Genomic DNA, 15,788 nt, shown 5'->3' with positions numbered 1-15,788 from the left:
CCCTAGCCGTGGCAGCCATCTAGGATGTGAAGCAGCAGATGGAAGATGGATCAACCTCACTCTGTCTCTCCTCCCGCCTTGTATCCCTCTCTCTAATTAGGCTTTTTAAATAAATAAATAAATAAGAGAGAGAGAGAGAGAGAGAAAGAAAGGAAGAAAGAAAGAAAGAAAGAAAGAAAGAAAGAAAGAAAGAAAGAAAGAAAGAAAGAAAGAAAGAAAGAAAGAAAGAAAGAAACAGTCTTGAAAACTAAGCCCTTTGACGCTCAGGAGAACAGGAGCGTGAAGCCAAGGGTTGAGGTCCCCAGGCTGCCAACAATGCTGGAGCCCAGCGTGGAGCCCAGCATGAAGGGAGGGACAGCATGAAGGGAGGGACAGCATGAAGGGATGCCCAGCATGAAGGGATGCCCAGCATGAAGGGAGGGACAGCATGAAGGGATGCCCAGCATGAAGGGAGGGACAGCATGAAGGGAGGGACAGCCTGCCACTGAGACAGACCAGCTCTACAGCCTTCCTGCTCATAATCCACAGATCTTCTCAAGGAATAATCAATACCACTGTCCACAATTCCTCAGCAAGTGTAATATTCCAAAGCCTGCTCTTTTTTTTTAATGACAGTTTCATAGGCTCTGGGAATCCCCAACGCCTCCCAATGCCCTCCCCCCATGTTGAATTCCTCCACATTGTTGCAGTAGTACAGTTCACATTCCAAAGCCTGCTCTTTCTTTTTATAAACTCAGCAATTGCAATAGCCACTCCTCACTCTGCCCACCCCCACTCCCAAGAACACTGCAGTCTGCCTGCGTCAAGGGACCGCTTTCAAAGGCAATGTGGAAGGACCCAGGGAGTGCTCTGCAATCACAAGGGGGATGGTACCCAAGACCAACGTCAGCACTGGCATGGGCTTTTGAGTTAAAAACCATAATCTCACAATTTATGCACTTGCAACTTGCATTTCAGAGAATCGTTCCTGGAGCTAAATCCTTCCATTCCTCCAACAGCTCAAATCCAACACACATCAGTTAGAATCTCTAATTAATCTCCAAAAATGTGCCTATGTTAAATAAACAAATCATCTCTGGAAAGACAAAAAAAAAAAAAAACAATGATGAAAGTAGGTTGCAAAGACAACCAGCAAAATAATAATAAAAAAAAAGTTCAAGCTTACAAAAGCTTCAAGGTCACCCAATCCTCCAGGTTTACCTTTCTTTCAATTAGGTCAGCTTTAGATACCTCTAGCATTTATCCTTTTTCAGTCCTGTAGCACTGAGCCCCAGCTGCAGTTTAACTGACCTACTTAATCAGAATTTGGAACCGCAGACACAAAGGCATGCTGTCTTCATTCTGTTTTACTCAACAGACCTCGGGCCTGAAGAGAATTTCTAACTCAGTTTATTAAAAACCATGCACCTTCAGCAAGCCCAGATCCCCAAATAATCTGCTTTAATTACGCTTGTGACTGCCTGTTCCAACGTGGTCTATGGGAACGAGCACCCATTCAGGCGGTCTGCCGGAGTCTGCTACTAAGTGTGCCGGGGTCCAGGAACAGCCCTGAACCCCCCTGAGCCTGTCACTTCTCATCTCCACCAGGCACATAGAAAGCACAGAGTTAGACACGGGGACTGGAGAATGCACAAGGATGCGCAGCCGTCGCCCCATCATGGACAATGGGATGGTTAGATGGATGCAGCAGGATACTTAGCCTGAGCTCACGCAGGACATTAAACCCCAGAAGTTATAATTATTGGTACTAAGAGGATCTAAACTTCACCTAATGATGGTGCTTAGGAGGTGGGGCTCAGAGGGGCGGTCCTTAGCTCACTGGACATGTGCCCTCAAAAGATAGTCCTCATGAAAGGGTAACAAATGCCTGAGGGGACCCCACTTGATGCCTATGTTTCCTGGCTCCCACATGGTCCTTCCCCTGTACACACTCCCACCCGCGACATCCACCAACCTCATCAGAGGCCAAACCAATGAAGCCACCCTCGCTTGGACCGAAACCCCCAACACTGTGAGAACTAAAGGGACCTTGGCCCTCTGTAAAGTTAGTGGCCTTACATGTTTTGTCGTAGTGCTAAACAACTGACCAATACCTAGTACAAGATGCTACGGTTACTTTATCTTCTCTGCTTCTCATCAAAGGCTGCCTAGCACACAGCAGATGTTCTGTAAGAGATATGAAGCAGTCAAATTCTAAAGCGCCCTGAGAGAAGACAGGCTTTGTCTGACGGATGGCAATCAGTAATGGTTCCTAAGCCATATATCTGACTTGACCTTTTTTAAAAATATTTATTTATTTATTTGAAAAGCAGAATTACAAAAAGAGAGGGATGGGGAGGAAGACATCTTCAGTCTGCTGGCTCACTCCCCGTATCACTGCAATGGCTGGGGCTGGGCCAGGATAAAGCCAGGTGCCAGGATCCTCTTCCAGCTCTCCCATGTGGTGGTGGTCCGAGCTTGGACCATCCTTCACTGCATTCCCAGGTGTGTTAGCAGGGAACAGGATCAAAAATGGAGCGGTCAAGAGAAGTGCCAATGCCCATATGGGATGTCAGTGTTACGGGCAATAATTCAACCCACGACACCAGCGATTCAGCACCCTCAGTTGACTTTTAAAAGGCTATTCGGCTTTCAGCAACTCCCTAACGATGTAAGCTCGCAAGCCAGCACTGCAGATTCCCCATGTTCTGATCCCAACAGCTCCTTCAGTCCATGTCCGTGACACGCAGAAAGGTGCCACAGCCGATTAATCCCCACGCCGCATGCTTTCACACCCGTGCTTTCTTGAGGCTTCTGTGTCTCCCGGTCTCACACCGCCCCATGCCACTATCCTTCCAGGCCCACATGCAGTTTTCTCCTGCTTTATGGAGGAGGGTGTCAGAAGTCTTTCCTGATCCCTCCAGTCAGAAATGCTCTCTTCCATCTCTGAGGCCTCATAAGACTGGCTGACTTTTCTCCTGTGGTACATACCGCATCTGGCCGTGTGTTACACTTAGGCAATGTCCTCGCCTCAGGCTACTAATCTTGCCCATTAGAAATGATATTGCACATCTCATTTGCCAAACAAAGGGCAGGTGTTCCACTGATTATTCTGACAAGGCAAAGACCAAGGGCATACTCTAGGACATGGAAACAGTCTGAACAATGAGCTAAGCTAAGAATTTCTGGTGGCTGAGGCCTAAAAGAGTGTCCACTCCACAATGACTTATGCACATGAAGTTTAGCTGATAGAATCAAGGGGCTAAGCTTAGAAGGCAGGTGGTGGTAAGATTACACAGCACCTCCAATGCCAAGCTACACAAATAGCGTAAGCTCTGTTCTCAGTGACACTCGCCTGGTAGTTTAGGGCACCGGTGACTGACAGGATCTAAAATAGGAAAATCTAACCAGAGGATTCTGGCTGAAGGACGAGTCTCCTGGAAATCCGGTTGCAGATGAGTCCTTCCCAGGGAAGAAAATCGATCCTTAGGAAATGGATGAAATCAACTGCAGGAACCTGTAGTTGTGTGTGTGAGTGCTGGAAAAGTCAACATGCAGGCCTCTGGGAAACAAGCAATAAGAGGAAGGAGACACCCACACCACCATTACCAAGTTTCCAAACTGATGAGAAAGAGAAAATTTTAGGGTCCAGTGCAATATCCTAGTGGCTAGATCCTCACTTGCATGCACCTGGATCCCATATGGGCATCAGTTCGAGTTCCAGATGCTCCACTTCTCATCCAGCTCCCTGCTGTGGCCTGGGAAAGCAGTCTAAGACAGCCCAAAGCCTTCGGACCCTGCACCCACATGGGAGACCCAAAAGAAGCTCCTGACTCCTGCCTTTAGATCAGCTTGGCTCTGGTCATTGCGGCCACTTGGGGAGTGAACCAGCAGATGGAGGATCTTTCTCTCTGTCTCTCCTTCTCTCTGACTTTCCAATAAAAAAAAATAAATCTTTAAAAAAAGAGAGAGAGAAAATTCTATATGCTTCCACAGAAGGAAAAGGGGAGCAAAACAGCACACTGTACACACTACATACAAAGGATGTGTCTTCACGTGTGTGTTTGTACATGCACAGCTGCTTGCTTTCCCCTGGAATGGCAACAAATATTCTTAAATAAATTTCCACTAGAGGTTCCTGACAGTAAACAGAAACAATGCACTGCATTATTTTGCATATTCTAAACCTTATAACTTGGACAATACAGTTACCTTCTATCAGTATCTAGGTTTTTGAGATTTTTCAAAGCTGCAAGCTGACAGTTCTGCCTTATTTACAATTTATACAGTACTCCGTTGCATAATATATCATACTCCATTTAACCATTTTCCCATTGCTGCACATTTTAGTTATTTTAAAATGTGCAATATTTTTAAGGTGATATAACCTTATTTTCTGTGAATTAATATCTACTGGATATTGCCAAACCAATAGCCAAAATGGTCATCATAGTTTGCTCTCTTTTAAATATTATTAGAATCAGTAAATTATACATGCATTTAAAACCCTATAAGTCTAAGCAACACACGTGTTATACACATACATACACACACCAACTTTAGGATCACGGTTGCCAGTGGGGTACAAAGAAAGAAACTAACGGTTCTAACTTTAATTCTACTTGTAATGTTTTATTTCTTAAGCTATGCGGTAGGCACATGATTACCCATTACACGATCTCTACATTTTCGTACATAATGAAATACCCCTAGGGGCGTCTCTTAAACTTTAGGAAGTCAAACTCAACATTTAATTTTGCTTCAACTGGAAGCCAAGAGGAATATAATCCTTTATCTAAACCTTCAGAGCAGCAGGTGCCTCAGAAATCAGACTGCTGAAGCTTTTAAAATGACGTTCAGACGCACCACCCCGAGCTGTGCTGTGTTACACCGTCGGGACATCTGCGATCAGAGATGCCAACATCAGCAGGGGTGCCGCAGGGCTGTGGCTTTCCTCTCTGGACACTCTAGCCCGCCTGCAGACCCTCACACTGGCTCTTTTCCAGAGTGGAGATGCAGAGCAAGTGGACCAGCAGGCCTTGGGCAACCTGGCCAAGAGCCAGAGTTTTAAGCACCTGGAACTTGTCTAGATGTTTAAGCACATAAGACACCCCCAAATGTTGCCCAGTGCCTGCTGGCTGCTCTGCAGCCTTGCCTAACCAATGGGGTAGGGGGCATATGTACCACATCGCTCCTGCTGAACTCATTCTCAGCTTCAGCTAAGCTGCTGCCAGGCAGGACCCTGGGGATGATTCAGCTCTTGACTCAGCTGTCTATCACAGCCTGTCTGCCTCCAAAGTCGGCGCTAGGCTTACACACACACACACTCATACCCATTTTGATCTTGTTTATACTTGGTCAGCTGACCCACCTGGTCCCTTTATCCCCCATCACTCAACACCTAGGACCCCTAACTTTGTAACTGTTGCTGGCATCCTGCCAACTCCACCTGCCCACCTTTGGTTACCCTGTCATCCTGGCACAATACACAAACAGTCCCGAGAAGAGATGAATACCAACTTGCTCTTGAAACCTGACGCTGAAAAATCCATTTGCTTTCTGATTCACTTGACATCCAAGACAGACAGAGCATCGGGCTTGGTTGGTGTTCAACTCAACAGCTGCCATGATAATCCAAACCACCTGGCTATTAAGACGCAGTGAAGTCCCTGAAATACGCCAGCAGTAGGTGCAATATCTCATTTCCCCAACTACAAATTCACGAAGCCAGACCCCCCAGCTGTGGTGAGAAGAGGCACCTAGTCCCCATTGCAAACACCCAGTGGCCTGGCCTACCACCTCTGTGGATCAGGCTCCCTAGATCAGGACATTTGCTGAATGTTCAGATCTTCCACTGAGCAGACACAGAGGAACCCAGTGGTGCCTCAGGGTCCCCCACCCCGTCGTGTGTGTGTGTGTGTGTGTGTGTGTGTGTGTGTGTGTGTCCTGCCAGGCAGCAGCAGCAACTCAACTTTAGGTTGGGAGGAAAAGCAAGAGCCCTGCTTACCGTAGAAGAGGAGCGCTCTGGTCATAGGGTGATGCAGGTAGGTCCGGTTGATGGTGAAGAAGCAAGTGTCGGCCCCACACTGGCCCAGCCGGCCCGTCTCCCCAGTCAGCGGGGACCACCAGAGCATCACCGGGTGGCCATCAACCTCCACTGGATTGGTCCGAGTTAAGGTGGGTGCTTCATTTTGCGGATGGAGATGGCTGCGTTCTTCCTCTGCTTCTGTATGTCCATTTTGCCAATCAGAATTTCTAAACGTCCTCCTTTCAAATCTCCCCAGCTCTACCACTACCTAGGAGAGCAGACAATGCTGAGCATCAGAGTTAGACAGTATAATTCCCTTTTGTACCTCTCCTGTCCATTGTGCTCAGCCTCTCTTACCGCTAATTTCTTATAGCTGCTCAAACAAATCACCACGAACTCGGTGATTGCCAACAACACTCCTTTACTGTTGCACGGTTCCCAAAGTTGGGAGTCAGAAACAGGCCTCCCTGGGATAAAATTAAAAGGTCCCATAGTTATGAGCTCCTCTCCGAGACGTCAGGGCAGAATCTGTTCTCTTATTTTTTCTATTTTTTTTTTTTGAGACCCTCTATAGTTTTGGGTTGCCTGAACACTGTCTTCCATTATCGAAGCCATAGGCAGAAAAGTCTTTCTACTACTATTTTTTTTTTTTTAAGATTTAGTTAAAAGGCAGAATGATAGAGGTAGGAGAGATCTTCCATGTACCGGTTCACTCCCCAGATGACCACAACAACTGGGCTGGGCCAAGCCAAGGCCGAGCACCAGGAATCCCACATGAGCCTCCCACACGGGTGGCAGGGACCTAAGCACTCGGACCACCTTCCGCTGTTTTCCCAGGCACACATGAGCAGGAAGCGGAACTAGAAGCACAGCAGCCAGGATTCAAACCAGGGTTCCAATATGAAACGTCAGCACCACAATATGGCTGTTTAGCCGGCTGCACTGGAACGCCAGCCCGAGGCTCTTTACCTGCAAGGACCGCTGTGAGCACCCTAAACCCCACGGAGTAACTCAAGAAACCATCCTGTCTCACTTGCTCCATCTTGCAAGGATATGGCAGAATGTTCTAAGTTGAATTATTCATTAAAAATGGGATGACTAGGACTCGGCTCAGCAGCCTAGTGGCTAAGGTCCTCACCACCTTGCATGCACTGGGATCGGTTCGAATCCCATCTGCTCCACTTCCCACTCAGCTCCTTCTTTATGGCCTGGGAAAGCAGTCAAGGACTGCCCAAAGCCTTGAGACCCAATGCTCCCATGGCAGACCCAGAAGAGGCTTCAAAGCTCTTGGCTCCTGGCTTTGGATCAGCTCAGCTGCAGCCATTGCAGCCACTTGGAGTGAACCATCGAGCGGAAGATCTTTCCGTCTCTTCTCCTCTCTGTGTATCTAACTTTCCAATTAAAAAAATAAATAAATCTTTTTTTTTTAATGGGCTTACTTGCATTTCTCCCATTCTACAGGCTGGAAAGCGCCAAGTCAAGGGGCCCACACCTGGCAAGGGCCTTTTTGCTACATCATCCTATGGAAGAAGGGCAAGAGAGCATGAAAGAAAGAGGGAGAAATGAGGCAGAACTTATTCTTTATGTCAGAAACTCACGCCTTCCTTAAAAAAAAAGATTTATTTATTTTTATTGGAACAGCAGATTTACAGAGAAGGAGAGACAAATATCTTCTGTCCCCTGATTCACTCCCCCCAAGTGACCACAATGGCTGAAGATGAGCTGATCCAAAGCCAGGAACCAGAAGTTTCTTCCAGGTCTCATACGTGGATGCAAGGTCCCAAAGTTTTAAGCCATTCTCCACTGCTTTTTCAAGCCATTTAGCAAGGAGCTGGATGGGAAGTGGAGCAGCGAGGACATGAACCAGCACCCATATGGGATGCCAGCAATTTCAAGTGGAGGATTAGACAACTGAGCCATCATACCAGCCTCAAGGAACCCACTCGCTCCTTTCATGAAGGACACTGATCCATTCAATAGGGCTGAGCTCTTATCACCCCATTACTTTTTTTAGGATTTATTTTAATTATTTATTCATTGAAAAGGCAGATGTACAGAAAGACATCTTCTGTCCATGGTTCACTCCCCAAGTGCCTGTAAAGGCTGGAGCTGAGCTGATCCAAAGCCAGGAGCCAGGAGCCTCTTCTGGGTCTCCAACACAAATGCAGGGTCCCAAGGTTTTCAGCCATCCTCTACTGCTTTCCCAGGCCACAGAGAGGTGGATGGGAAGTGTAGCAGCTAAAATATGAACTAGTGCCCATATGGGATCCCGGTGCATGCAAGGTGAGGATTTAGCCACTAGGCTACCACACTATGGGCCTCCCCCCACATGCCATCACTTCTTTTTTTTTTTTTAAGATTTATTTCTTTAATTGGAAAGTCATATATAAGGAGAGAAGGAGAGACAGAGAGGAAGATCTTCCGTCTGTTGATTCACTCCCCAAGTGACTGCATCAGTCGGAGCTGATCTGATCTAAAAGCAGGAGCCAGGAGTTTATTCCGGGTCTCCCATGTGGGTGCAGGGTCCCAAGGCTTTGGGCCATCCTTGACTGCTTTGCCAGGCCACAAGCAAGGAGCTGGATAGGAAGCAGGACTGCCAGGATTAGAACCAGCATCCATATCGATCCCACTGTATTCCAGGCAAGGATTTTAGCCACTCTGCTACCTCACTGGGCCCCGTCATCACCTCTTAATGCCCCCGCTCTCAATACAGCTGCACTGGATTTCCATTTGCAACAAATGAACTTCAGAGCCATAGTCAAACCATACCCTTCTCCATCTGTAGGTAACTCACGTGAATTCCATCTGCAAAGTCCCTTCGCCATGAAAAGCAATGGGTTCACAGCGTCTCTGACAAGGGCGTGGACACAGCCTTCAACATATCTACCAACAAGTGTACTTCATATTTTCCACCACTTTCAACAGGTCCATTTCCCTGCCATTTACTGAGCAAACACCTCTACTTTTACTATCATCCTGTCCATTAGTCCCTGTTCTGTTGCTATAACAAAATACCTGAGGCTGTAGATCATACTGAGAAAAGAAGTTGGTCAAACCCACAAACTTTCAAGCCCCAAAGGGCAGTGCCCAAGCAACCCTACCACTCTGAGCTTTTTGTGGCTGTACCACAACATAGTAGATGGCATCAAAGAGGGAAGTGTGCAGAGGAAATAAGCAGCCATGTGGCAAGCCAGGAAGCCAGAGGGATGGATGGGCTCGTTCTTTTCCTAACAGCCTGCTCTCTTGGGTCATCTTTAGACCTGCACGAAGCCCTTCCAAGGGTGGAGCTCCCGGTGACTTCATCACCCGCCACCAGGCTCCATCCCTTAAAGGCTCCACCACCTCCACATTACGATGCTTGGAGACAAGCACATGAACTTCTGGAGAGCACATTCAGACATATCCAAATCACAGAACAATGGGATTTTTGCTGTGATTTGAAATCAGCAAGAGAAATTCAGAAACAAATGGGAGGAGTAAAGAAATGTTTGCACTTGGGCCGGATGCAATGACTGAACGGATAAAGCCTCACCTATCAGCGCCGGTTTGTGTGAAAGCAGTAAAGGGTGGTCCAAAACTTTGGAACCCTCCACTGCTTTCCCAGGCCACAAGCAGGGAGCTGGATGGGAAGTGGGGCTGCCGGGATTAGAAGATACATGCTATCTTGTTCTCAGAATTGCCTTTGCTTCAAGAAGGGCAATGAGGGTGGCTGCCACCTGTGACATCAGCATCCCAGGTGGGCACTCCTCCTATGTGCATTTCCTGACTGCTCCACTTCTGATTCAGCTCTCTCCTGCACTGACCCAAGTCTTTGGGCCGCCATCACTTGTGTGGGAAGACTCAGAGGAAGCTCCTGGCTCCTGGCTTCACAGGCAAGGTGGCTTCAGTTTGTTCAGCTTTGGCCACTGTAGCCATGGGGGGAGTGAACCAGAGAATGGAAGATATTTCTATGTGTTTCTCTCTCTGTCTCTCTCTCTCTCTCCCTTTCTATATAATCTAACATCCAAAAACATAAATAAATATTTAAAAGGAGGGGAAGGAACTAATGACAGGAGACTGACAAAAGCCATCCAACTTTGATACTGGAGAACAATTTTTTTTAATGGTTATTTATTTGAAAATTAAAATCTCAGAAAGAGAGAGGGAGATGGGAGAGAGAGAGAGAGATGGAGACCTTTTATCTATGGATTCACTCCCCAGATAGCTGCAACGGCCAGGGCTGGGCTATGTTGAAACCAGGAGCCTGGGACTTCATCTGAGTCTCCCACATGAGTGGCTGGGGCCCAATTACTTGGGGCCATCTTCTACTGCTCCCCGGGTACAGGGAGCTGTATCAGAAGTGGAGCAGTGCAGACTCAAACCGGTACTCAAGATACAGGATACCAGCATTATAAACTGTGACTTAATCGGCTATGCAACAATGCTGGTCCTGACAAATTGAAATTTATTTTCTGTTTTCTAGGAGACCAGGGACTTGGCAAGAGTCACACACTGACCACCAATTTCAATGACTGTTTTTATGGAGCACATTCAAACATTGAACTTTACATAGAAAGCCCATAAGCCTGAGAAAATATGCAAAAAAGGAGTTCTGAGAGAATAGAACTGGAGGGGTAAGAAGGATGACAAAAGCCCAGTAATCCAAAGCTCGGCAGCCCTGAACACTTCCTACCTGGAGGGTGACCAGCAGGAAGCCGGTAGCTGCAACACACAGGCAAGATGCCAGCAGCTTCTGCCTCCGAATTCGCACCATGCTGCCCTGGCCCGGGGTGATGGACACCAGGCCAGCCTAGCCACCAGGCGTTCTCGCCTCAGTCCGTCGTCCAAGACAACTTCACGCAGAGGAACCATCTGGGTGCCGATTTCCGGCCCTGCTGCTCCTGCTGGGCTTCGGTCTTCATGAAGGACTGAGAACCGGGGCGCTGAGTGGGCCTGACCTGGCACGGACAGGGAGCAGCATGCAGTCTTTTCAAGCCATCATCAGAGCAGCTGGAGAGCCTTCCAACACAGGAGGGCATCCAAAAGCTCTGTAACAAATGAACAGACAAATCTTTCAGCAGTGCGCAGAAGAAAACAATAAATGTATCCTTGTAGTTATTATGTAGAAATCTGCTTTTAAAAATAAAAATTTACTTATTTTTTTAACAGAAAGGCAGATATACAGAGAGGAGATACATAGAGAAAGATTTTCCATGCACTAGTTCTTGTCCCAAGTGGCCAAAACAGCCAGAGCTGAGCTGATCTGAAGCCAAGAGCCCGGGCCTTCTTCCAGGTCTCCCGGGGTGCAGGGTCCCAAGGCTTTGGGCCATCCTAGACTGCTTTCCCAGGCCACAAGCAGGGAGCTGGATGGGAAGTGGAGCAGCCAGAATAGGAACTGGCACCTATACTCTAGCCACACATATGCAAGACCTAAATGGAAAGCCAGGCTTCTGGCTTTGGCCTGGCTTTTGGAGAGTGAATCAACTAATGAACAATCTTGCTCTCTACCTCTGCCGAAATAAAAAAGCAAAAGATGGAGACAACTGTGCAAATAAAGTCAGGTATTCGCACAGTTACCATGCAGAGTGACCTTAGGATCTCCGTGTGGTTGCATACCTGACAGAAGAATGTAAAGTCACGAAGATTACCTTGCATCTGAAGAATCTCCACTGAAATGATAACTCCAAAATTAGAAGGGCAGTGGAGTCTCAGGGGACCAAGTTGTGGTTAAATATCCACTGCTAAAGAACAGGGCCGAGCCAGGGTAGGCAGCACACAGCAAACAACGAAGCCTCAGATGACAGGGCAAAAGTAACAGTCAAGCAAACATATGACCTGAATCCCCCCAGGAACCTGCCATTACGTCAGCGGTGCCCCCACTGGCAGCACAGATGGGCTGCAGAGAACACCAGGGGACCAGCAAGCTCCAATCCAATGGGACTCAAGTCTTTACTGCATCACCACCTGCAGGGTCAATGCCAGAGTCCTACCAGAGAGTAACCCAGATACTCCTTTCTAGGTCAGAACCAAGGGTTCACTCTGATTAGCACTACAGGTAACATCTGAATGGACTAACCCACCCTCAGGAGCTGAGGGGCTGAGCTTCCACAATGCCTCACATGCCTGCTGTGCACTGCCCAGGGGTGGAGGGCTGCTGCTCAGAGAAGGGCCTGCAGCTAATGTGACTCCTGCTAGGGGCATCACACCAAAGGCTGCAACAGTTTCTCCCTCTCAATAGTCTCAGAGTTTCCCACCTATATTTTGCATCAAGATGAATGGAAGAAGGATTGAGCATGTGAAAGGGAATTAGCAGGCAGAGGCTAGCCTGGCTTCAAATCACCACCAGCAGGGATAGTTCAAGGTACAGGATAAGAGTCGCCAAAATGCAACCAAGGGAAGTTTGCATTCCTACAGCTGACTGAAATGAGAAACCAACTCTAGGTGATGCCCTGGAAGCCAGGAGCTTACACATCCTGACAGCATGTCCCCCATGTCCCCTCCATTGCTCCCTCCCTCGGCCCTACTCACCAGAGAAAAGTGGGGGAGTGGAAGGCAGGGAGCCCCCAGGAAGGCTCTTTAGCTTGCCTCGGTCTGCTCTGCACGTGGGACACCCAGATGAAGCTCCTGACTTTGGTTTGGCCTCTCCCTGGCCACTGCAGTCATTTGAGGAGCAAACCAACAAATGCAAGATACTATTTCTCCTTCTCTCCTCTGTAACTCCGCCTTACAAATAAATAATTCCTTTTTAAAAAATCTGCAATAGGGCCCGGCGCGGTGGCGCAAGTGGTTAAGGTCCTCGCCTTGCACGCCCGGGATCCCATATGGGCGCCGGTTCTATCCCGGCAGCACCGCTTCCCTTCCAGCTCCCTGCCTGTGGCCTGGGAAAGCAGCAGAGGACGGCCCAAAAGCTTTGGGAACCTGCACCCGCGTGGGAGACCCGGAAGAGGCTCCTGGCTTCGGACCGGCATAGTATCGGCCCGTTGTGCTCACTTGGGGAGTGAATCATCGGACGGAAGATCTTCCTCTCTGTCTCTCCTCTCTGTATATCCGCCTTTCCAATAAAAAATAATAAAAATAAATCTTTAAAAAAAAAAAAAGAAAAAAATAATACAAATAAATCTTTAAAAAAAAAAATCTGCAATACTCACCATACATACATATTTTCAAAAAAAAAAAAAAACACTATTGTTGTCCAAGCTATATTCCTTTCCTTAACTGCCCAAAATTAGGTTTGGATTTTTTTTCTTTTTTTTTAAGATGTATTTATTTTTATTGGAAAGGCAGATTTACAGAGAGGAGAGACAAAGAGAAAGATCATCCATCTGCCAGTTCACTCCCCAAATGGCCACACCAGCCAGTGCTGAGCTGATCCAAAACCAGAAGCCAGGAGCCTCTTCCAGGTCTCCCACGCGGGTGCAGGGTCCCAAGGCTTTAGGCCGTCCTCAACTGCTTTCCCAAGGCACAATCAAGAAGCTGAAAGAAAAGTGGAGCAGCCAGGATACAAACCTGAGCCCACGTGAGATCCCAGTGCATGCAAGACAAGGACTTCAGCCACTAGGCTACTGCGTCGAGCCTTGGATTTCTTTTTTCAAAAAAGGCTTGGTTCATTGAACCAAATAGGAAATTATAGTTGTAACTTTCCCCTTAATAGTAAGATGATGGGGGCCCAACACAATGGCCTAGTGGCTAAAGTCCTCACCTTGAACGCACTGGAATCCCATATGGGCACCGGTTCTAATCCCAGAAGCTCCACTTTCCATCCAGCTTGTGGCCTGGGAAAACAGTCAAGGATGGCCCAAAGCCTTGGGACCCTGCACCTGTGTGGGAGACCTGGAAGAGGCTACAGCCTCCTGGCTTTGGACCAGCACAGCTCCACCCATGCAGCCACTTAGGAAGTGACTCAATAGACGGAAGATCTTCCTCTCTGTATCTCCTCCTCTCTGTATATCTTACTTTCCAACAAAAATAAAATAAATCTTAAAAATAAAAGGAAATTAGAAAAAAAAAAAAAAGCAAGATGACCTAGTACGATGGCTCAAAGGATAAACCCTCACCTTACAAGCACCAGGACCCCATATGAGCACTGGTTGTGTTCCAGCTGCCCCACCTCCCATCCAGCTCCCTGCCTGTGGCCTGGGAAAGCAGTGGAGACGGCCTAAAGCCTCAGGACCCTGCATTTGTGTGGGAGACCTGGCTCCTGCCTTCAGATAAGCTCAGCTCTTGTCATTATGGCCACTTGGGGAGTGAACCAGCAGATGGAAGATCTTTCTGTCCTGCTCTCTGTAAATCTGCCTTTCCAATAAAAATAAATATTTAAAGAGAGAGTGCATGTCAAGCACACCCCCAGAGCCGAGGCTGGGCACTGAATTCACTGTTGCTGCCAGCTAGCAGACAGCTGGTCAGAGAGTGCCAATACCAGGGCTGGCTCATCACCAGGCCCACCCAAGGCAGGCCACGAGGGTCCCTGCGAGGCCCCGGCCTGGCCCCAGTGTGACACCCCAGCCAGCACAGCACCATGGGTCATGAGATCCTGCGGCAAGATAAAGCAGCAAAGCTCCTGAAGACCAACTCGCCTTTCTCACATCGTACTAGCTGTTAGAGCTAGTGGCCCATTATGCCACTAATATAATAAAATAATATAATAATGTAAAGGTAAAGAAAAAAGGAGAAGGGGGTTGAGGGAGAGAGAGAGAAAGGAAGTATGGTTGTCTTGGAGATGCACGAGGTCTGTTTCTCTTACTGTAATAAATAATTTTAAAATAATAATAAAAGCACTTGTTCCCAGCCAGAGTTGCAGGCATCCCACAAAGCAAGGTAACAATTCACGCTTGGTCGTGCCTAAAAGACCCTCTGCCCCAGATGCTGAAAGGAAGCCAGGACAGGCTGCCACCTGTGCGGGCTGTGGTGTTCTGGAAAAACAAAACAAACGAAAAGTTACTTTGCGTGGCGTTTGTTCTGTAGTAACGAGTCCGTAAAAGGTCCCCAGAAGATGTCCTCATCACCACAGGAATGTCGTTTCTTCCGTCGGGTTGCAAGAACGCCAACGAAAAGGCACGAACGCCTGCGGGGGCTGAGGGGTAGGGAGGGGGGTTCTCCCGGCGTCTGTTCTCCAGTCACCACACGCAATTCCAGCAACAAGTGATTCTCGGGGTGCCCCGGAGCCCCGCCACGGGCTCAGGCCGGGAACCCCTTCTTCCGCCTCCGGGGCCGCGGCAAGCCGGGGTCACTCGTGCCCGGCCCCCTGGCGGCCACGCTCGCCGGCCGCTGCCGCCTCAGCCGCCCCGTCTCCCCGCGAGGGGCGCCACGGTCCCGCGCGGCGGCTGCTGCCTCGCGCACGATTCCCAGCACCGAGAGGAGCCGGAGTCGGGAACAGTCTCTGGGGGCGCCGGCTGGGGACGGGAGCGGGATTGCTGCGTGTGGGGGATCCCGCACCGAGCCCGCCGAGCGCCCCTCACTCACCCGGCCCGCCGCCGCCCGCCGCCGGTTTTCACTTTTTTCTCGTGGCGCCCCCGCCGTCTCAGCGGGAAAACCGGGAAAGGGGAAGCTGGAAAGGCGGAGGCCTGAGGGATCCGGGATCCGGGTTTTGAGTGCCGCCCTGTTGAAAAGCTGGCGGGATCTGGGTTCCCGGGGTTCCCGGTTTCCCAGCCCCGCTGGCGCGCCTCAGGCCGCCACCAGCCTAGGAAGTCCCTGACCGAGGCTGGCTCCTCAGACCCCGTCCTGAGCAAGTCGCAGGAAACTTTTTATAAAAATGGATTTTGGCTCATTTGAAAGGCAGAGTGACAGCGAGGCGACGTCTGGCAAG

General features: G+C 48.8%; 1 protein-coding gene across 1 annotated transcript in view; it reads right to left on the bottom strand.

The window, feature by feature from the left end:
- FUT10 (fucosyltransferase 10) overlaps window positions 1-15,120 on the bottom strand; it is a 75,777-nt gene extending 60,657 nt beyond the window's left edge. The window contains exons 1-3 of the mRNA XM_040994205.1: window positions 14,925-15,120; window positions 10,680-11,034; window positions 5,987-6,275 (exon numbers count right to left, since the gene is read on the bottom strand). Coding sequence (XP_040850139.1) covers window positions 5,987-6,275; window positions 10,680-10,760 — 370 coding nt within the window. The 5' untranslated portion in view covers window positions 10,761-11,034; window positions 14,925-15,120. The remainder of the gene's footprint in view (window positions 1-5,986; window positions 6,276-10,679; window positions 11,035-14,924) is intronic.
- Window positions 15,121-15,788: the final 668 nt, after the last annotated feature.

The sequence above is a fragment of the Ochotona curzoniae genome, unplaced genomic scaffold (genome assembly GCF_017591425.1).
Source record: "Ochotona curzoniae isolate NIBS_2020 unplaced genomic scaffold, NIBS_Ocur_1.0 contig_899, whole genome shotgun sequence".
Lineage (NCBI taxonomy): Eukaryota > Metazoa > Chordata > Mammalia > Lagomorpha > Ochotonidae > Ochotona > Ochotona curzoniae.
Note: the sequence above shows the minus strand (reverse complement) of the source record. Positions and strands in the feature narration are given on the sequence as shown.